Here is a 24034-nt window from a genome sequence, read left to right on the forward strand (position 1 = left end):
TCTTTCTCACACACACTTATCGAAGGAAATTAGGGGAAAGGGGGTACCTAGTCAGTTGTACAACTGAATGCATTCAACTGATATGTTTTTTAACCCAACCCCTCTGAATCAGGTTTCAGTGTTTTGATTCCATCCTGGCCAAGCATGGAGGAATGTGTTGAGTGGTGGAGATGTGAGGAATTTGATTGTGTTCCATTGCTCTTGGCTGATATAATCCACAATTATTCCAGAAATTTAGTCAAGAGGATGAGAGGGGATGTGTTATTGATGTGTGTAAGCCTGTTGTGACAACCAAATTAGACTTTCTTTATTCTATCTTGCTCTTAAGGTCAACTCTGCCTCAAGGGCAAGAATTGTTAGAGCTGCACTCAGAACAAGATTGAATAAGGATTTAGTTTTTTTAATAAGGAACTACACTGAACCTTGTCCTCTGAGTGATACATCTTGTGATTCTTCTCATCCCTCCCTGCCCCCTGCCTCCGACTCTGCCCCCCGATGACCCTCTGCCTGCCTGTCTTTCCTCTGCTTGAGAAGCCTTGTGATTCTCCTTACCCCCTTCTGGCCCCTGCCTGTCTGCCAAACCAGAGAGATAAAGAGAGAGTAGAGACAGAGAGAGAGCAAAGAGAGAGAAGACCACAAATGTCAAATTGGCTTTTTACCAAATGACCATATATTCAGCCTGCACACCCTTATTAACAAACAAATATACTAAAACAAATGCAAAGTCTTCTCATGCTTTATTGATTTAAAATAATATTTTGACTGAATTTGGCATGAGGTTCTGCTTTGCAAATTGGTGAAAAGCGGTGTTGGAGGAAATACATACATTATAAACTGTACACACAAAAAAATAAATGGCAAAAAAACAAATTTCTTTCCTCAGGGCCATGGGGTGATACAGGGATGAAGCTTGAGCCCCACCCTCTTCAACATATAAATTATATCAACCAATTGGCGAGGGCACCAGAACAGTCTGCAGCTCCCGGCCTCACCCTACACGAAGCAACTAGATATTCTACACAGATTCTGTCAGACCTGGGCCCTGAAAGACCTGGGCCCTGACAGTAAATCTCAGTAAGACAATAATACTGGTGTTCTAAAAAAGGTCCTGTTGCCATGACCACGAATACAAATTCCATCAAGACACCGTTGCCCTAGAGCACACAATAAACTATACTTACCTCGGCCTAAACATCAGCGCCACAGGTAACTTCCACAAAGCAATGAACGATCTGAGAGACAAGACAAGAAGGGCCTTCAACACCATCAAAAGGAACATCAAATTTGACGTACCAATTAGGACCTGTCTAAAAGTACTTGAATCAGTTATAGAACCCATTGCCCTTTATGGTTGGGAGGTCTGGGGTCCGCTTACAACCCAATAATTCACAAAATGGGACATACACCAAATTGCACGCAAAAATGTCCTCCATTGTACAACATAAAACACCAAATAATGCATGCAGAGGAGAATTAGGCCGATACCTGCTAATGACCAAAATCCAGAAAAGGGCTGTTAAATTCTACAACCACCTAAAAGGAAATGATTCCTAAACCTTCCATAACAAAGCCATCCCCCATAGAGAATTAAACCTGGAGAAGAGTCCCCTAAGCAAGCTAGTCCTGGTTTGTTCGGGTCTAATGTGTTGCTGTCCTGGTGGCTCTGTAGGTTTCTGTTAGCGTTTGTGAACAGAGCCCCAGGACAGCAACACAATTAGACCCAACCAAATCATGAGAAAACAAAAAGATAATTACTTGACATATTGGAAAGAATTAACCAAAAAACATAGCAAACTAAAATGCTATTTGGTCCTAAACAGAGAATACACAGTGGCAGAATACCTGACCAATGTGACTGACCCAAAGTTAAGGAACGCTTTGACTATGTACAGACTGAGCATAGCCTTGAATTGAAAGAGGCCGCCATAGGAAGACCATGCTCTCAAGAGAAGACAGGCTATGTGCACACAGCAAATCCTATTTTGATAAACTCACATATCTATTGGGTGAAATATCACAGTGTTCAATTACAGCAGCAAGATTAGTGACCTGTTGCCACAAGACAAGGACCACCAGTGAAGAATCAACACCATTGTAAATACAATCCACATTTATGTTTATTTATTTTCCCTTTTGTACTTTAATTATTTACACATCGTTACAACAGACTAAATGTCTCTATTCCTTTGGTTCGTATTTTTTGTATTATTTATTTCACGTTTGTTTATTATCTTTTTCGCTTGCTTTGGAAATGTAAACATGTGTTTCCCAAAGCATGAATTGAATTGGTTTGAGAGACAGAGAGAGCAGAGACAGCGTGAGCAGAGAGAGAGAGAGCAGAGACAGCGTGAGCAGAGAGAGCAGAGACAGCGTGAGCAGAGAGAGAGAGAGCAGAGACAGAGAGAGAGAGAGAGAGACCACAGCATCACCAGCCACACCCCAACCAGCTAAGACCACCTCAAGCAAACCCTGGCCACACCCTATATATCCCCCATATCAGACCTATGCCCCTTCTGCCCGCACCATGCCCCCTGCCCCTGCCCCTGCGGCAAGGACCTCAACATGACAGCAGGACATATGCCCAGACTGTGAGCAGAGCAACAGGCCCATCCCCCACTATTACACCTGCCCAAGCCCCATCCTGCGACCTAAGAGGTATGTATCAGGTGCTCAACATGCTCTGTTTACACCTACTGTGATGGTCCGAGCCTAAACCACACAAAACAACACAAGACACTATGGAACACAAAGCTTTTACTATCTCAACCTGGAATATACAAGGTCTGAGGTCATCTGCCTTTGGCCCAAAGAGCAGGAACCCAGACTTCATCAAAGCAATCAGAAATACAGACATCCTACAAGAAACATGGTATATAGGAGACGGACCCACTGGTTTGCCCTCTAGGTTACAGAGAGCTGGTAGTCCCATCCACCAAACTACCAGGTGTGAAACAGAGAAGAGACTCAGGGGGTATGCTAATTTGGTATAGAGCAGACCTAACCCACTCAATTAAATGAGTCAAAACAGGAACATTTTACATCTGGCTAGAAATTAATAAGGAAATTATCTCAACAGAGAAAAATGTCCTCATGTGTGCTACCTATATCCCCCAATAGAATCCTCATACTTTAACTATGACAGCTTCTCCATCCAAGAGGTGGAGATCAACCAACCAATCCAGGCCCAGGGACATGTATGTACTAGTCTGTGGCCAGAACCGGACAAATCAAATCAAATCAAATGTATTTATATAGCCCTTCGTACATCAGCTGATACCTCAAAGTGCTGTACAGAAACCCAGCCTAAAACCCCAAACAGCAAGCAATGCAGGTGTAGAAGCACGGTGGCTAGGAAAAACTCCCTCCAAAGGCCAAAACCTAGGAAGAAACCTAGAGAGCAACCAGGCTATGTGGGGTGGGCAGTCCTCTTCTGGCTGTGCCGGGTGGAGATTATAACAGAACATGGCCAAGATGTTCAAATGTTCATAAATGACCAGCATGGTCCAATAATAATAAGGCAGAACAGTTGAAACTGGAGCAGCAGCACGGCCAGGTGGACTGGGGACAGCAAGGAGTCATCATGTCAGGTAGTCCTGAGGCATGGTCCTAGGGCTCAGGTCCTCCGAGAGAGAGAAAGAAAGAATTGGAGAGAGCCTACTTAAATTCACACAATTAGAGAACGCACACTTAGATTCACACAGGACACTGAATAGGACAGGAGAAGTACCTGACACCCTCAGCACACAGAGGGACGAACACCTACCTGGAGGTGACAGCATTCCCTCCCCCATATGCTCCCCCTTTAGACACAACTACGACAACATAACCAACAAAAACATGTCACAACTCCTGCAGTTCTTTCGGACGCTGGATATGTACATAGTGTGTTAGGTTCTAATGCAGAGTAAAAACTCAAAGGAAACCAAAGCTTTAAACCAAGTTTATTCTGCCCTGAAGGTCAACACAGCTGCATTTGACAAAGACATGGTTTCATCCATGGTGGTATACATACCCCACTCTGGGTGGAGTCTCCTCGTTATCGCCAAACATTGCATCAGTATCGCCTGTCAGGGAGTTGAGTGATCTGGTCCTTAAAACGGTTCCTCCCCTTATCTGTACGGCCACGTGTTTACCCTGCACTCAGCCCCTCCCAACCTTCATTATGTCTCTTTTAGAACTAATGATTAATAATAGATAAAGCTCAGAAATCCTGTCCTATCGGTAGTCAATGGTAGGCTTTGAGGGGGACTCCTACGGTGGGTACACCTAATGCTCATCTCTTGTCAGTAGTACCGTAGACTCATTTATCACTGGCCTCAACCCAGTCTCTTAAAGCATTCAGTCAGTCCACTGACAGCCCTATCAGATCACAGCAAAATCACACTCTTCTTGACCAGAGCTATGCTCAATCATGAGGCATCAAAGCTAAATGAACTGAGTAATATTAAGAAATGCTATAGATAATAATAAATAATATATGCCATTTAGCTGACGCTTTTATCCAAAGCGACTTACAGTCATGTGTGCATACATTCTACGTATGGGTGGTCCCGGGAATCGAACCCACTACCCTGGCGTTACAAGCACCATGCTCTACCAACTGAGCCACAGAAGGACCAGATGAAAGGAAAATAGTGGAAATATACCATAAAAACTATTGGGCAACAACAAATTCAATCCCTTCTAGACAATTTCCTGGACAAAATGTTTCACTGTAAGAGTGAAGGTGTAAACTTGGTAGTAGAAACCTAAACATCTCAGCTTCCCATCAAATCTAATAGTTTCAAGCAGACAACCCTAGAAAATGAACAACAATGACAAACGGTTTGATGAAGAATGCAAAAACCTAAGAAGGAATTGAGAAACCTATCCAACTAAAAACATAGAGACCCAGAAAACGCCTTCACTATGGTGAATCACTAAAACAATGCAGAAATACACTACGGAAAAAGAAGGAACAGCACGTCAGAAATCAGCTCAATGTAATTGAACAATGCATAGAATCTAACCACTTCTGGGAAAATAAGAAAACTCTAAACAATCAACAACACGAAGAGTTATCATTTACATTACATTTAAGTCATTTAGCAGACGTTCTTATCCAGAGCAACTTACAAATTGGTGCATTCACCTTATGACATCCAGTGGAACAGCCACTTTACAATAGTGCATCTAAATATTTTAAGAGGGGGGTGAGAAGGATTACTTTATCCTATCCTAGGTATTCCTTAAAGAGGTGGGGTTTCAGGTGTCTCCGGAAGGTGGTGATTGACTCCGCTGTCCTGGCGTCGTGAGGGAGTTTGTTCCACCATTGGGGGCCAGAGCAGCGAACAGTTTTGACTGGGCTGAGCGGGAACTGTACTTCCTCAGTGGTAGGGAGGCGAGCAGGCCAGAGGTGGATGAACGCAGTGCCCTTGTTTGGGTGTAGGGCCTGATCAGAGCCTGGAGGTACTGAGGTGCCGTTCCCCTCACAGCTCCGTAGGCAAGCACCATGGTCTTGTAGCGGATGCGAGCTTCAACTGGAAGCCAGTGGAGAGAGCGGAGGAGCGGGGTGACGTGAGAGAACTTGGGATGGTTGAACACCAGACGGGCTGCGGCGTTCTGGATGAGTTGTAGGGGTTTAATGGCACAGGCAGGGAGCCCAGCCAACAGCGAGTTGCAGTAATCCAGACGGGAGATGACAAGTGCCTGGATTAGGACCTGCGCCGCTTCCTGTGTGAGGCAGGGTCGTACTCTGCGGATGTTGTAGAGCATGAACCTACAGGAACGGGCCACCGCCTTGATGTTAGTTGAGAACGACAGGGTGTTGTCCAGGATCACGCCAAGGTTCTTAGCGCTCTGGGAGGAGGACACAATGGAGTTGTCAACTGTGATGGCGAGATCATGGAACGGGCAGTCCTTCCCCGGGAGGAAGAGCAGCTCCGTCTTGCCGAGGTTCAGCTTGAGGTGGTGATCCGTCATCCACACTGATATGTCTGCCAGACATGCAGAGATGCGATTCGCCACCTGGTCATCAGAAGGGGGAAAGGAGAAGATTAATTGTGTGTCGTCTGCATAGCAATGATAGGAGAGACCATGTGAGGTTATGACAGAGCCAAAACGGAGATGTATGGGTAAACCACTTCTCAAATCTTTTTGGCTCTATAACAAGGAGCAGAAACATATACATGATCAAATACAAATCTTAGAATCAACTATTAAAGACTCCCAGAAACCACTGGATTCTCCAATTATATTGAATGAACTACATGACAAAATACAAGCCCTCCAACCCAAAATGGCCTGAGGGGTTGATGGTATCATAAATGAAATTATAAAATATACAGACCACAAATTCCAATTGGCTAAACTTAAACTCTTTAACATCATCCTCAGCTCTGGCATCTCCCCAATATTTGGAACCAAGGACTGATCACCCCAATTTACACAAGTGTAGAACAATTTGTCCCCAATATCTACTGATTCAGAGGGGTTGGTTTAAATGATGCGGAAGACACAGTTGAATACATTCAGTTGTATAACTGACTAGGTATCCCCAGTACAATAGACCACATATTCACCCTGCACACCCCAATCGACAAACAAACAAACCAAAACAAAGACAAAGTCTTTTCATGCTTTGATGTTTTCAAAAAAGCTTTAGATTAAATTTGGCACGAGGGTCTGCTATACAAATTGATGGAAAATGGTGTTGGGGGGGACAAATTACATTATAAAATATGTGTACACAAACATGGAAAGAATTGACAAAAAACACAAATTTCTTTCCACAGGGCTGGGGGAGGGTGGGGAGGGTGGGGGGAGACAGGGATGCAGCTTAAGCCCCACCCTCTTCAACACACACAGTACCAATCAAAAGTTTGGACACACCTACTCATTCCAGGTTTTTTTGTGACTATTTTCTACATTGTAGAATGAGAGTGAAGACATCAAAACTATGAAATAACACATGGAATCATGTAGTAACCAAAAAAGTGTTAAACAAATTCAAATATATTTTATATGTGAGATGCAACCTTTGCCTTGATGACAGCTTTGCACACTGGCACTGGTGTCTTCACTGACATTTGATTGAGTCTGATTGAGTCTGTAATACCAACATGTTTCAAGCAGACCACCATAGTCCCTGTGCCCAAGAACATGAACGCAACCTGCCTAAATGACTACAGACCCGTACACGTCCGTAGCCACGAAGTGCTTTGAAAGGCTGGTAATTGCTCACATCAACACCATTATCCCAGAAACACTAGACTCACTCCAATTTGCATACCGCACCAACAGATCCACAGATGATGCAATCTCTATTGCGCTCCACACTGCCCTTTCCCACCTGGACAAAAGGAACACTTATGTGAGAATGCTATTCAATGACTACAGCTCAGCGTTCAACACCATAGTGACCTCAGAGCTCATTACTAAACTAAGGATCCTGGGCCTAACTCCTCCCTCTGCAACTGGATCCTGGACTTCCAGACCGGCCGCCCCCAGGTGGTGACAGTAGGTAGCAACACATCCGCCTCGCTGATCCTCAACACGAGCCCCTTAGGGGTGCGTGCTCAGTCCCCTCCTGTCCTCCCTGTTCATCCACGATTGCGTGGTCAGGCACGACTCCAACACCATCATTAAGTTGTCAGATTACACAACAGTGGTAGGCCTGATCACCGACAACGATGAGACAGCATATAGGGAGGAGGTCAGAGACCTGGCCGCGTGGTTACAGAATAATAACCTATCCCTCAACGTAACCAAGACTAAGGAGATGATTTTGGATTACAGGAAAAGGAGGACCGAGCACGCCTATATTCTCATCAATGGGGCTGTAGTGGAGCAGGTTGAGAGGTTCAAGTTCCTTGGTGTCCACATCACCAACAAACTAGAATGGTCCAAGCACACCAAGACAGTCGTGAAGAGGGCATGACAAAGCCTATTCCCTCTCAGGATTTTTTTTTTTTGGCATGGGTCCTCAGATCCTCAAAAGGTTCTACAGCTGCAACACCGAGATCATTGCCTGGTACGGCAACTGCTCGGACTCTGACAGCAAGGCACTACAGAGGGTAGTGCGTACGGCTAAGCTGCCTGCCAGCCAGGACCTCTACATCAGGTGGTATCAGAGGAATGCCCTAAAAATTGTCAAAGACCCCAGCCACCCCAGTCATAGATTGTTCTCTCTACTACCGAATGGCAAGCGGTATCGGAGTGCCTAGGAAGTCTAGGACAAAGAGGCTTCTCAACAGTTTTTACCGCCAAGCCATAAGACTCCTGAACAGGTAATCAAATGGTTACCCGGACTATTTGCATTGTGTGCCCCCCCTCTTTTACGCTACTGCCACTCTCTGTTAATCATATATGCACAGTCACTTTAACCATATCTACATGTACATACTACCTCAATTATCCCCACCAACCAGTGCTCCCTCACATTGGCTAACCGGGGTATCTGCATTGTGTCCCACCACCCGCCAACCCATCTTTTACGCTACTGCTACTCTCTGTTCATCATATATGCATAGTCACTTTAACCATATCTACATGTACATACTACCTCTATCAGTATGTATGTAGCCTCGCTACTGTATATAGCCTCGCTACTGTATATAGCCTCGCTACTGTATATAGCCTCGCTACTGTATATAGCCTCGCTACTGTATATAGCCTCGCTACTGTACATTACATTTACATTTACATTTAAGTCATTTAGCAGACGCTCTTATCCAGAGCGACTTACAAGTTGGTGCATTCACCTTATGACATCCAGTGGAACAGCCACTTTACAATAGTGCATCTAAATCTTTTAAGGGGGGTGAGAAGGATTACTTTATCCTATCCTAGGTATTCCTTAAAGAGGTGGGGTTTCAGGTGTCTCCGGAAGGTGGTGATTGACTCCGCTGTCCTGGCGTCGTGAGGGAATTTGTTCCACCATTGGGGGCCAGAGCAGCGAACAGTTTTGACTGGGCTGAGCGGGAACTGTACTTCCTCAGTGGTAGGGAGGCGAGCAGGCGAGAGGTGGATGAACGCAGTGCCCTTGTTTGGGTGTAGGGCCTGATCAGAGCCTGGAGGTACTGAGGTGCCGTTCCCCTCACAGCTCCGTAGGCAAGCACCATGGTCTTGTAGCGGATGCGAGCTTCAACTGGAAGCCAGTGGAGAGAGCGGAGGAGCGGGGTGACGTGAGAGAACTTGGGAAGGTTGAACACCAGACGGGCTGCGGCGTTCTGGATGAGTTGTAGGGGTTTAATGGCACAGGCAGGGAGCCCAGCCAACAGCGAGTTGCAGTAATCCAGACGGGAGATGACAAGTGCCTGGATTAGGACCTGCACCGCTTCCTGTGTGAGGCAGGGTCGTACTCTGCGGATGTTGTAAAGCATGAACCTACAGGAACGGGCCACCGCCTTGATGTTAGTTGAGAACGACAGGGTGTTGTCCAGGATCACGCCAAGGTTCTTAGCGCTCTGTATATAGCCTCGCTACTGTATATAGCCTCTCTACTGTATATAGCCTCGCTACTGTATATAGCCTCGCTACTGTATATAGCCTCGCTACTGTATATAGCCTCTCTACTGTATATAGCCTCTCTACTGTATATAGCCTCGCTACTGTATATAGCCTCTCTACTGTATATAGCCTCGCTACTGTATATAGCCTCGCTACTGTATATAGCCTCGCTACTGTATATAGCCTCTCTACTGTATATAGCCTCTCTACTGTATATAGCCTCTCTACTGTATATAACCTCTCTACTGTATATAGCCTCTCTACTGTATATAGCCTCTCTACTGTATATAGCCTCTCTACTGTATATAGCCTCTCTACTGTATATAGCCTCTCTACTGTATATAGCCTCTCTACTGTATATAGCCTCTCTACTGTATATAGCCTCTCTACTGTATGTAGCCTCTACTGTATGTAGCCTCTCTACTGTATGTAGCCTCTCTACTGTATGTAGCCTCTCTACTGTATATAGCCTCTCTACTGTATGTAGCCTCTCTACTGTATGTAGCCTCTCTACTGTATATAGCCTCTCTACTGTATGTAGCCTCTATACTGTATGTAGCCTCTCTACTGTATATAGCCTGTCTATTGTATATAACCTCTCTACTGTATATAGCCTCTCTACTGTATATAGCCTCTCTACTGTATATAGCCCTCTACTGTATATAGCCCCTCTACTGTATATAGCCTGTCTATTGTATATAGCCCCTCTACTGTATATAGCCTCTCTACTGTATATAGCCTCTCTATTGTATATAGCCTCTCTACTGTATATAGCCCCTCTACTGTATATAGCCCCTCTACTGTATAAAGCATGTCTATTGTATATAGCCCCTCTACTGTATATAGCCTGTCTATTGTATATAGCCCCTCTACTGTATATACCCTCTCTACTGTATATAGCCTGTCTATTGTATATAGCCCCTCTACTGTATATAGCCTCTCTACTGTATGTAGCCTCTCTACTGTATATAGCCTCTCTACTGTATGTAGCCTCTCTACTGTATGTAGCCTCTCTACTGTATATAGCCTCTCTACTGTATGTAGCCTCTCTACTGTATATACCCTCTCTACTGTATATAGCCTCTCTACTGTATGTAGCCTCTCTACTGTATGTAGCCTCTCTACTGTATGTAGCCTCTCTACTGTATATAGCCTCTCTACTGTATATAGCCCCTCTACTGTATGTAGCCTGTCTATTGTATATAGCCCCTCTACTGTATATAGCCTCTCTACTGTATATAGCCTCTCTACTGTATATAGCCTCTCTACTGTATATAGCCCTCTACTGTATATAGCCTCTCTACTGTATATAGCCTCTCTACTGTATATAGCCACTCTACTGTATATAGCCGCTCTACTGTATATAGCCCCTTTACTGTATATAGTCTCTCTACTGTATATAGCCTCTCTACTGTATATAGCCTCTCTACTGTATATAGCCTCTCTACTGTATATAGCCCCTCTACTGTATATAGCCTCTCTACTGTATATAGCCCCTCTACTGTATATAGCCTCTCTACTGTATATAGCCCCTCTACTGTATATAGCCCCTCTACTGTATATAGCCTCTCTACTGTATATAGCCTCTCTACTGTATATAGCCCCTCTACTGTATATAGCCTCTCTACTGTATATAGCCCCTCTACTGTATATAGCCTCTCTACTGTATATAGCCCCTCTACTGTATATAGCCTCTCTACTGTATATAGCCCCTCTACTGTATATAGCCTCTCTACTGTATATAGCCTCTCTACTGTATATAGCCTCTCTACTGTATATAGCCCCTCTACTGTATATAGCCTCTCTACTGTATATAGCCTCTCTACTGTATATAGCCCCTCTACTGTATATAGCCCCTCTACTGTATATAGCCTCTCTACTGTATATAGCCTCTCTACTGTATATAGCCTCTACTGTATATAGCCTCTCTACTGTATATAGCCCCTCTACTGTATATAGCCTCTCTACTGTATATAGCCCCTCTACTGTATATAACCTCTCTACTGTATATAGCCTCTCTACTGTATATAGCCTCTCTACTGTATATAGCCCCTCTACTGTATATAGCCTCTCTACTGTATATAGCCCCTCTACTGTATATAACCTCTCTACTGTATATAGCCTCTCTACTGTATATAGCCTCTCTACTGTATATAGCCCCTCTACTGTATATAGCCCCTCTACTGTATATAGCCTCTCTACTGTATATAGCCTCTCTACTGTATATAGCCCCTCTACTGTATATAGCCCCTCTACTGTATATAGCCTCTCTACTGTATATAGCCTCTCTACTGTATATAGCCCCTCTACTGTATATAGCCTCTCTACTGTATATAGCCTCTCTACTGTATATAGCCCCTCTACTGTATATAGCCCCTCTACTGTATATAGCCTCTCTACTGTATATAGCCTCTCTACTGTATATAGCCCCTCTACTGTATATAGCCCCTCTACTGTATATAGCCCCTCTACTGTATATAGCCTCTCTACTGTATATAGCCTCTCTACTGTATATAGCCCCTCTACTGTATATAGCCTCTCTACTGTATATAGCCTCTCTACTGTATATAGCCCCTCTACTGTATATAGCCCCTCTACTGTATATAGCCTCTCTACTGTATATAGCCCCTCTACTGTATATAGCCCCTCTACTGTATATAGCCTCTCTACTGTATATAGCCCCTCTACTGTATATAGCCTCTCTACTGTATATAGCCCCTCTACTGTATATAGCCTCTCTACTGTATATAGCCCCTCTACTGTATATAGCCTCTCTACTGTATATAGCCTCTCTACTGTATATAGCCCCTCTACTGTATATAGCCCCTCTACTGTATATAGCCTCTCTACTGTATATAGCCTCTCTACTGTATATAGCCCCTCTACTGTATATAGCCTCTCTACTGTATATAGCCTCTCTACTGTATATAGCCTCTCTACTGTATATAGCCCCTCTACTGTATATAGCCTCTCTACTGTATATAGCCCCTCTACTGTATATAGCCTCTCTACTGTATATAGCCCCTCTACTGTATATAACCTCTCTACTGTATATAGCCTCTCTACTGTATATAGCCTCTCTACTGTATATAGCCCCTCTACTGTATATAGCCTCTCTACTGTATATAGCCCCTCTACTGTATATAACCTCTACTGTACATAGCCTCCCTACTGTATATAGCCCCTCTACTGTATATAGCCCTCTACTGTATATAGCCCCTCTACTGTATATAGCCTCTCTACTGTATATAGCCTCTCTACTGTATATAGCCCCTCTACTGTATATAGCCTCTATACTGTATATAGCCTCTCTACTGTATATAGCCTCTCTACTGTATATAGCCCCTCTACTGTATATAGCCTCTCTACTGTATATAGCCTCTCTACTGTTATTTTTCACTGTCTTTTACTGTTGTTTTTATTTCTTTACTTACCTATTGTTCACCTGATACCTTTCTTTTCTAACTTAGAAATTGCACTATTGGTTAAGGAAGCATTTCACTGTAAGGTCTACTACACCTGTTGTATTCAGCGCACGTGACAAATAAACTTTGATTTGATTTGTTTAACACTTTTTTGGTTACTACATGATTCAATATCTGTTATTTCAAGGTTTTGATGTCTTCACTATTATTCTACAATGTAGAAAATAGTTTAAAAAAGAAAACCCTTGAAGGAGTAGGTGTGTCCAAACTTTTGACTGGTTCTGTATATCAATGAATTGGCGCGGGCTCTAGAACAGTCTGCAGCACCCGGCCTCACCCTATTCGAATCTGAAGTCAAATGTCTACTGTTTGCTGATGATCTGGTGCTTCTGTCCCCAACCAAGGAGGGCCTACAGCAGCAACTAGATCTTCTGCACAGATACTGTCAGACCTGGGCCCTGACAGTAAATCTCAGTAAGACAATAATGATTGTGTTCCAAAAAGGTCCTGTTGCCATGACCACGAATACAAATTCCATCAAGACACCGTTGCCCTAGAGCGTACAAAAAACTATACTTACCTCGGCCTAAACATCAGCGCCACAGGTAACTTCCACAAAGCAATGAACGATCTGAGAGACAAGACAAGAAGGGCCTTCAACACCATCAAAAGGAACATCAAATTTGACGTACCAATTAGGACCTGTCTAAAAGTACTTGAATCAGTTATAGAACCCATTGCCCTTTATGGCTGAGGTCTGGGGTTCGCTCACCAACCAAGACTTCACGAAATGTTCCAAACACCAAATTGAGACTATGCATGCAGAATTCTGCAAAAATGTCCTCTGTGTACAACATAAAACACCAAATAATGCCCGCAGAGCAGAATTAGGATGATACCTGCTAATTATCCAAATCAAGAAAAGATATGTTAAATTCTACAACCACCTAAAAGGAAGCGATTCCCAAACCTTCCATAACAAAGCCATCACCTACAGAGAGATGAACCTGGAGAAGAGTCCCCTAAGCAAGCTGGTCTTGGGCCTCTGTCAACAAACACAAACAGACCCCACAGAGACCCAGGACAGCAACACAATTAGAACCAATCTAATCATGAGAAAACAAAAAGATAATTACTTGACACATTAGAAAGAATTAACAAAAGAACTGAGCGAACTAGAATGCTATTTGGCCCTAAACAGAGATTACACTGTGGCAGAATACCTGACCACTGTGACTGACCCAAAATTAAGGACATCTTTGATTATGTACATTTTCAGTGAGCATAGCCTTGTTATTGAGAAAGGCTGCCGTAGGCAGACATGGCTCAAGAGAAGACAGGCTATGTGCCACATTGCCCACCAAATTAGGTGGAAACTGAGCTGCACTTCCTAACCTCCTGCCAAATGTATGACTATATTACAGATGCATATTTCCCTCAGATTACGCAAATCCACAAATAATTAGAAAACAAATCTAATTTTGATAAACTCCCATATCTATTGGGTGAAATTCCACAGTGTGCCATCACAGCAGCAAGATGTGTGACCTGTTGCCACAAGAAAAGGGCAACCAGTGAAGAACAAACACCACTGTAAATACAACCTATATTTATGTTTATTTATTTTCCCTTTTGTACTTTAACTATTTGCACATCATTACAACACTGAATATAGACATAATGTGACATTTGAAATGTCCTTATTCTTTTGGAACGTTTGTGTAATGTTTACTGTGCATTTTCTATTGTTTATTTCACTTTTCTTTTTAAACTCTATTTCACTTGCTTTGGCAATGTAGACATGTATCACCTTAAATTGAAATTGAATTGAGAGAGAGAGTTACAGAGAGACAGACAGAGAGAGCAGAGACCGAGAGAGCAGAGAGAAAGAGATCCATCGAGGGGAATGAGAAGATCCATAAAAGGGTGGGCAGCTCTAACCCCGACAGTCCAGACCTGCTGGGTAAATGAACTGTGGTAAACAGGGAGAATAGCCTTCGAGAGGCTTCTCATTGGAACTCCCCAAGCATTAATTTGGCCATGCTCATTAGGTCAACGCGAATATTCTGCAATGGAAAATTGAAATGAGTGTTTCAGTTTGGACGAGTCCAGCTGTGTAGTCCCTCCCTGTTTTAATCCCTCCCTGACATTTAGAGTCTAATGGGGCGGCAGCGTACCCTAGTGGCTAGAGCGTTGGACTAGTAACCGGAAGGTTGCGAGTTCAAACCCCCAAGCTGACAAGGTACAAATCTGTCGTTCTGCCCCTGAACAAGGCAGTTAACAGTTAAGGCACTGTTCCCAGGCCGTCATTGAAAATAAGAATGTGTTCTTAACTGACTTGCCTGGTTAAATAAAGGTAAAATTAAATGGACACAACCCCATGCTCTGGCTTGCATTATTCAGCTGGCTAGAGGTCATCAGGTCATTATAGGAATAGAGAGTGTGTTCTCAATAACTTACTTGGGTTGGCAGATCAAAGTGTTCAGTTAAAAACCCGCAGCCACAATAGCAAGTGATACATGTTCCACAGGTAATTGTGGCTAGTTTGTGTTGTCAACTACATAGAGATAGGAGCGTGAGGGAGAAATAAAAGGAGAGAGATGGAGAAGGGGAGAGAGAGCGAGAGGGAAGATAGATAGGAGAGTTCTGCCTGCGGCTATGGAATCCTGACCTGTTCACCAGACGTGCTACCTGTCCCAGACCTATTATTTGACCATGCTGGTCATCTATGAACATTTGAACATCTTGGCCATGTTCTGTTGTAATCTCCACCCGGCACAGCCAGAAGAGGACTGGCCACCCCTTATAGCCTGGTTCCTCTCTAGGTTTCTTCCTAGGTTTTGGCCTTTCTAGGGAGTTTTTCCTAGCCACCGTGCTTCTACATCTGCATTGCTTGCTGTTTGGGGTTTTAGGCTGGGTTTCTGTACAACACTTTGAGATATTAGCTGATGTACAAAGGGCTATATAAATACATTTGATTTGATTGAGATAGAGGGAGAAATAAAGAGAGAGAGAGAGATGGAGAAGGTGAGACAGAGAGAGAAAGCTACAGAAGGAGAGAAGGCTAAGTAATTCAATATCACGGGCTCTGTATCTGGTGAGTATGTGGGCAATGACATCCCTGTGAAAGGGGAACATCACACATAGACTCACATTTTAGTGCACATTACCTGCAGGGAGAAGGGGCCTGCATCCCAAATGGCATCTTATTCCATACATAGTGCCCTACTTTTGATCAGAGCCCCGGTCTAAAGTAGTGCACTATATAGGGAATAGGATGCCAGAGTCCTACTGACCGTGGTCATTTACATTTACATTTAAGTCATTTAGCAGACGCTCTTATCCAGAGCGACTTACAAATTGGTGCATTCACCTTATGACATCCAGTGGAACAGCCACTTTACAATAGTGCATCTAAATCTTTTAGGGGGGTGAGAAGGATTACTTATCCTATCCTAGGTATTCCTTAAAGAGGTGGGTGGGTTAGGGCTCAGCATTCAAATTGATAGCCGCTAGAAACATAGAAACAAGGATGTAGAAACATCCTTGAGATGTTTCTACAACTTGATTGGTGTCCACCTGTGGTATATTCAACTTGATAGCTACTAATATGTTTCCAATTAGGAATAGTGGTCATGACCATCATAGCCTGAGGGCTTCCTCTTCCGCTAGACTCTCTCTCACTGGTCCAGGTTATGATCTGCAGACAGTAAGGGCTTCCTCTTCCGCTAGACTCTCTCTCACTGGTCCAGGTTATGATTTGCAGACAGTAAGGGCTTCCTCTTCCGCTAGACTCTCTCTCACTGGTCCAGGTTATGATTTGCAGACAGTAAGGGCTTCCTCTTCCGCTAGACTCTCTCTCACTGGTCCAGGTTATGATCTGCAGACAGTAAGGGCTTCCTCTTCCGCTAGACTCTCTCTCACTGGTCCAGGTTATGATTTGCAGACAGTAAGGGCTTCCTCTTCCGCTAGACTCTCTCTCACTGGTCCAGGTTATGATCTGCAGACAGTAAGGGCTTCCTCTTCTGCTAGACTCTCTCTCACTGGTCCAGGTTATGATCTGCAGACAGTAAGGGCTTCCTCTTCTGCTAGACTCTCTCTCACTGGTCCAGGTTATGATCTGCAGACAGTAAGGGCTTCCTCTTCTGCTAGACTCTCTCTCACTGGTCCAGGTTATGATCTGCAGACAGTAAGGGCTTCCTCTTCTGCTAGACTCTCTCTCACTGGTCCAGGTTATGATCTGCAGACAGTAAGGGCTTCCTCTTCTGCTAGACTCTCTCTCACTGGTCCAGGTTATGATCTGCAGACAGTAAGGGCTTCCTCTTCTGCTAGACTCTCTCTCACTGGTCCAGGTTATGATCTGCAGACAGTAAGGGCTTCCTCTTCTGCTAGACTCTCTCTCACTGGTCCAGGTTATGATCTGCAGACAGTAAGGGCTTCCTCTTCTGCTAGACTCTCTCTCACTGGTCCAGGTTATGATCTGCAGACAGTAAGGGCTTCCTCTTCCTTTCAACATATTGCTGAATTACAGTCAAGGTGTCGTCTAAAAAAAAAAGGTGCAGTGAAATGTGTTGTTTTACGGGGTCGGCCATAATGGTACTGCTCCCAGGGAGCAAATTAGGGTTAAGTGCCTTGCTCAAAGGTACATCGACAGACCTTTAACCACTAGGCTACCTGCCACCTCGTGTTCATAAATTCATGTAGGGGAGTAAGTTGAACCACTCTTGTTCCTAGGAAACTACAGTGCCTTAGGAAAGTATTCAGACCCCTTCACTTTTTTTTCCCACATTTTGTTACGTTTTACAGCCTTATTCCTAAAATTGATTTAAAAAATGTAAAAATCCTCAGCAATCTACACACAATACCACATGATGGCAAAGTGAAAACAGAGTTTTTAAACATTTTTTTTGCTAAATGTAATAATAATAACAAACTGAAATACCTGATTTACTTATTTACATAAGTACAAAACATAAATACCTTATTTATATAAGTAATCAGACCCTTTGCTATGAGACTCGAAATTGAGCTCAGGCGCTTCCTGTTTCCATTGATCATCCTTGAGATGTTTCTACAACCTGATTGGAGTCCACTTGTGGTAAATTCAATTGATTGGACATGATTTGGAAAGGCACCCACCTGTTATAGGCTAAGATACAGTAGAATAGGATAGAGTACAGTATATACATATGAGATGAGTAGCGCAAAAATATTTAAACCTTATTGAAGTCACTAGTGTTCCATTATTAAAGTGGCCAGTGATAGAGGTGTCCTTGTTTCTAGGAAACTGTACACATAATTAAAACTTTGACCAACTATTTAGGAAGAAGTCATAATTGTATGGAGTTTGTGAAGTTAGAAACCACATGGAAAAGGTGAGAAGATTTTCACCAGTCAAATTAAATGGATTGTGATAGAGATTTCATGATGCTTGTATCTAAACCAAAGTAGATACTTTTAAGATTGTTCTATACATCAGTTGGGGTCTCTATAAGCTTCATTATAAGGGCATAAACCTAGCATGAATGTGCATAATTATAGCTGTGTATCCTAATACAGCCAATATGTTTGCCTTGGGGTAAGTTGATCCAATGGCCATGGAGTAAGCTGAGCCTGTGGTTGAGCCAATGGCCATGGGGTAAATTGAGCCTGTGGTTGAGGCAATGGCCATGGGGTAAATTGAGCCTGTGGTTGAGCCAATGGCCATGGGGTAAATTGAGCCTGTGGTTGAGCCAATGGCCATGGGGTAAATTGAGCCTGTGGTTGAGGCAATGGCCATGGGGTAAATTGAGCCTGTGGTTGAGCCAATGGCCATGGGGTAAATTGAGCCTGTGGTTGAGCCAATGGCCATGGGGTAAATTGAGCCTGTGGTTGAGCCAATGGCCATGGGGTAAATTGAGCCTGTGGTTGAGCCAATGGCCATGGGGTAAATTGAGCCTGTGGTTGAGCCAATGGCCATGGGGTAAATTGAGCCTGTGGTTGAGCCAATGGCCATGGGGTAAATTGAGCCTGTGGTTGAGCCAATGGCCATGGGGTAAATTGAGCCTGTGGTTGAGCCAATGGCCATGGGGTAAATTGAGCCTGTGGTTGAGCCAATGGCCATGGGGTAAATTGAGCCTGTGGTTGAGCCAATGGCCATGGGGTAAATTGAGCCTGTGGTTGAGCCAATGGCCATGGGGTAAATTGAGCCTGTGGTTGAGCCAATGGCAAGTTGAGCAAATTGAAGCAAATGTTCTTGCTCGGCGTAATGCAAGTCATTATCGATGGGATATGAGTTAACAACAGGGCCTGGCCTATGTTAAAAGTGTTGTTTTTTAAAGTGTTTGTTAGGTGTTAAGCCTCTGTTAAAAGATGCTTAAAATGATTATTTTTTTAACTGAAAAAGCTATTGCGACTGTGTTGAATTGTGTCTGGGGAAAAAAAGACAGTCATGGTTTTAAAAACATAGTAGTATTTAATTCACTTCAGAAATGTGTAAGCAGCTTAACCATAACCAGGGTAAGTTGTGTCAGGAGAATACTTTTCTTTTGGACAAGCTATGTTTTCATGAATGTTTACATTAATTCTGATTACTTCCAGGGATACACAACATCCTGAAATATACGTCGATATCTTTGTTAGAAGGAATACGATGTTTCCCTTGACGGAGTTTTGCTGAATGTAAAAAAATGGCTCAACTTCCCCGTAGTATGTATTCATGCCTTTACCACTATGGTTGGCAATGAATTTCTGATCCCATAAATGTGTAGACTATTTGTCTCAAAGTCCCAATATTGAATGAACGTTATATTATCCTTCATTCAGTGATGTTGCCAACTCTTCCATCATTGTCATGCCATACATACACAGAACATTGTTTTTCCTGTCTCTAATTTCCACCCCTTTATGTACCTTTGTTACAGAGAGCTGTAAAGACATCCTGGCCGCTACTGGGAACTACGCCCAACCAGAAATCACCACTCTGACCTGAAGAAGTTGATTGGTCGATGAAGGAGAATTGCGTGTGAACCAGGATGCAGCACTGAAGGACATGGGGTGGAGCTTCAGGTCTTAGATCCCTCCTTCCTCTAACTGAGATGAAGGTCCGGGGCCTTCCGGAAGGTTCTGGAAGAAGATCTCTTGTCTTTCTGTCAAGTACACAGTACCCAAACTCTGTTGTAGAATATGTCTATCGGATGCTTTAGGAGGTATAGTTATGTTTGTACACACATCGGTCTGTTTCCAAGCATTTAGCATGTATTGTATTGCATGATCTAGCACTATATAATGTACCATGAAAGAAAATATTATCAGTGAACTTAATGTTAAGGGACACATCTAAAGTTGAGGAGTGTTTTGAATATCTGAAGTAACTCCTATTTCCAAATGGTGTTTTCAAGAAATTGCTACTATTTGTGAAGGATTCGAGTTGTTTGATGTATCTATAAAAAATGCTGCAGTCTTTCATCAATTAAGTATAATTGGTAAATATTGACTAACTAAAATTCAACAGTTGCATGGGGCGGCAGGTAGCCTAGTGGTTAGAGCGTTGTGCCAGTAACCAAAATGTTGCTAGAGTGAATCCCCGAGCCGTCAAGGCAAAAAATCTGTCGTTCTGCCCCTGAACAAGGCAGTTAACCCACTGTTCCCAGGCCGTCATTGAAAATAAGAATTTGTTCTTAACTGACTTGCCTGGTTAAATAAAGGTAAAATAAAATAAATAATAAATAATAAAAAAGTGACTGTTAACAGACTACAGTGGGATTGGAACTAGGAGTCGTTGTTCCCAGCCGACTGACTCCCAACAAGTCCAGCTTTGTTTTGATTAAGTGAAAGTTAAAACAGGTTGGTCTCTGCCTGGTGTCATGCCAGTCAACAGACAGGCCGTAGTCAAGCAGTGGCATGTGATTATGAAAGCTCACGCTATTTTCCTTTCACGAACAAAGTATCTTGCAAATCCTTATAGAAAGAATAAAAAATGATGTATGAAATAATTTTAAAATAATGTATTTCTATTACAAGTACAGTGTGTAAACAGTTTCAGGAAGAGGAGTGTCAACATGCAGACAGTAGTAGCATGTGACTATTAAAGCTCATGATACTGTTCACAAACAGTGTCTTTATGTCGTTGTACCAACAAAAAAGAAGAGAAATACGGAATGTAAAAAATGCCTTGAGAGACCAGATGCAGTCAGACAGTAGTCAAGATTTAAGCATGTAACTGAAGAAGCACACATTACTTGTCTTTTCACAAACAAAAGTGTCCTGCAAATAATACATAAATGCTATTGTACTTCTTTGACAATACATTTGCTTGGTTGAAAAAGGGTACCAAAAAATGTGGGCGGCCGTATTAGATTAAAAGAGATTATCTCAACATCATCATTGCTAAATGCATCATCAACATTGTTAGTAAATGCATTGTTAAGATCCATATGGGCACATGCTGTGTGACATCATCCGCCCGTTCCAGTCGTGCTTAATGTCAAAGGGATGGAGCTTAATGTTGTTATGGAGTAATGTGATGAGATTTAGATTTTGTTCCTAAAACGCTAATCTTGATCCTTTAAGATCTTGGTTATTTTTAAGATCTTCGTTGTTTGGTAATCATTGTACATGTATCTAACATGCTGACCACACCGGCTGTTTGATAATCATTGTACATGTATCTAACATGCTGACCACACCGGCGGTGTAAGGTGCGCCAGCGTTGCAAAATAAATGTACACATACATGTTATTCAGTCATCTTGTCCAAACTGCTCGCTCGCACAACGAGCGTCTGCTAGCCAGGCGCTAAAATAATACTTTTGTTCCATTTTAGACGCTTGACGCGCTGCAAGTCCCGCCTCAACCATCTCCTCATTGGTTTTTAGGAGCATATTGGGTGAACTGAGGTCCACACTCCAGTCCAGTTGGTTGTAGTAATTCACCTTAAAGTTGGTAGCCAACCACCATATAAAATCCACAGAAGAAGAATACTGAACTAGGAGAGATTACTAGAAACTAACTAGGTTTACCCTTTTATCTGTGGATTCATTGTCAGAGTAGAGAACACACTATTTTGTGTGACTCAAAATGGGTCGATATTCTACAAAGATCCAACAACAACAAAAAAGGACCTTGTGCATTTCAAGTAAAATAACAACCAAATGTTTATATCCCAGGACAAAATGAGATAGCAACAGCGAGCAAGCTAGCTAAATGTCCATGAATATATTTGGTTCAGAGTTCTTTTTGATATTTCAACCTGTGTGTCCTGATCGCGTCCGGTGTGGATAGACAAAATCGAAGGCACGCGCGTGTCCGGTTTAATCAGCGTGCCCGGTTTAATCAGCGTGCCCGGTTTAATCAGCGTGTCCGGTTTAATCAGCGTGCCCGGTTTAATCAGCGTGCCCGGTTTAATCAGCGTGCCCGGTTTAATCAGCGTGCCCGGTTTAATCAGCGTGCCCGGTTTAATCAGCGTGTCCGGTTTAATCAGCGTGTCCGGTTTAATCAGCGTGCCCGGTTTAATCAGCGTGTCCGGTTTAATCAGCGTGTCCGGTTTAATCAGCGTGTCCGGTTTAATCAGCGTGTCCGGGTTTAATCAGCGTGTCCGGTTTAATCAGCGTGCCCGGTTTAATCAGCGTGTCCGGTTTAATCAGCGTGTCCGGTTTAATCAGCGTGCCCGGTTTAATCAGCGTGCCCGGTTTAATCAGCGTGTCCGGTTTAATCAGCGTGTCCGGTTTAATCAGCGTGCCCGGTTTAATCAGCGTGTCCGGTTTAATCAGCGTGTCCGGTTTAATCAGCGTGCCCGGTTTAATCAGCGTGCCCGGTTTAATCAGCGTGTCCGGTTTAATCAGCGTGCCCGGTTTAATCAGCGTGCCCGGTTTAATCAGCGTGTCCGGTTTAATCAGCGTGCCCGGTTTAATCAGCGTGCCGGTTTAATCAGCGTGTCGGTTTAATCAGCGTGCCGGTTTAATCAGCGTGTCCGGTTTAATCAGCGTGTCCGGTTTAATCAGCGTGCCCGGTTTAATCAGCGTGTCCGGGTAAATAAAATAAATAATATGCCATTTAGCGTGTCGCTTTTATCAGCGTGTCCAGTCATGTTGCATACATTCTACGTATGGGTGGTCCTGGGAATCAAACCCACTACCCTGGCGTTACAAGCGCCATGCTTAAACTGAGCTACAGAAGCATGCCCGGTTTAATCAGCGTGTCTGGTTTAATCAGCGTGCCCGGTTTAAAGCTTGTCCGGTTTAAATGGCAGCGTGTTGTGTTTTCAGCGTGGGATTTAATCAGCGTGAAGGGTTTAATCAGCGTGTCCGGTTTAATCAGCGTGGGGTTTAATCAGCGTGCCAAAGAGCGTGTGGGTTTTCAGCGTGGGGTTTAATCAGCGTGCCAAATCAGCGTGTCCGGGTTTAATCAGCGTGGGGTTTGGCGTGCAGAGTTTAATCAGCGTGTGGTTTAATCAGAGTGGGTTTAATCAGCGTGCCCGGTTTAATCAGCGTGTGTTTTGATCAGCGTGGGATTTAATCAGCGTGTCCCGGTTTAATCAGCGTGTCCGGGTTTAATCAGCGTGTCCGGGTTTAATCAGCGTGTCCGGGTTTAATCAGCGTGTCTGGTTTAATCAGCGTGCCCGGTTTAATCAGCGTGTCTGGTTTAATCAGCGTGTAAGGTGGAAAAAGGTTGCTTCTCAAATGGCACCCTGTTGTGTTTTGAGAGTGGGATTTGGGACGCAGAGAAGGAGAGTGTGTTTTGAGAGTGGGATTTGGGACGCAAGCCAAAGAGAGTGTGTTTTGAGAGTGGGATTTGGGGGCAAGCCAAAGAGAGTGTGTTTTGAGAGTGGGATTTGGGATGCAGAGAAGGAGAGTGTGTTTTGAGAGTGGGATTTGGGACGCAAGCCAAAGAGAGTGTGTTTTGAGAGTGGGATTTGGGGGCAAGCCAAAGAGAGTGTGTTTTGAGATTGGGATTTGGGACACAAGCCAAGGAGAGTGTGTTTTGAGAGTGGGATTTGGGACGCAAGCCAAAGAGAGTGTGTTTTGAGAGTGGGATTTGGGACGCAAGCCAAGGAGAGTGTGTTTTGAGAGTGGGATTTGGGACGCAGAGAAGGAGAGTGTGTTTTGAGAGTGGGATTTGGGACACAAGCCAAGGAGAGTGTGT

The 24034-nt window shown here is 43.6% G+C and overlaps 1 protein-coding gene across 1 annotated transcript in view; it reads left to right on the forward strand.

Annotated features, from left to right (window-relative positions):
- Positions 1-21632, forward strand: part of kcnc4 (potassium voltage-gated channel, Shaw-related subfamily, member 4) — a 99179-nt gene extending 77547 nt beyond the window's left edge. Inside the window, exon 5 of the mRNA XM_052481458.1 lies at positions 19817-21632. Within this exon, the coding sequence (XP_052337418.1) occupies positions 19817-19884 (68 nt within the window). The 3' untranslated portion in view covers positions 19885-21632. The remainder of the gene's footprint in view (positions 1-19816) is intronic.
- Positions 21633-24034: the final 2402 nt, after the last annotated feature.

The sequence above is a fragment of the Oncorhynchus keta genome, chromosome 27, assembly GCF_023373465.1.
Source record: "Oncorhynchus keta strain PuntledgeMale-10-30-2019 chromosome 27, Oket_V2, whole genome shotgun sequence".
Classification (NCBI taxonomy): domain Eukaryota; kingdom Metazoa; phylum Chordata; class Actinopteri; order Salmoniformes; family Salmonidae; genus Oncorhynchus; species Oncorhynchus keta.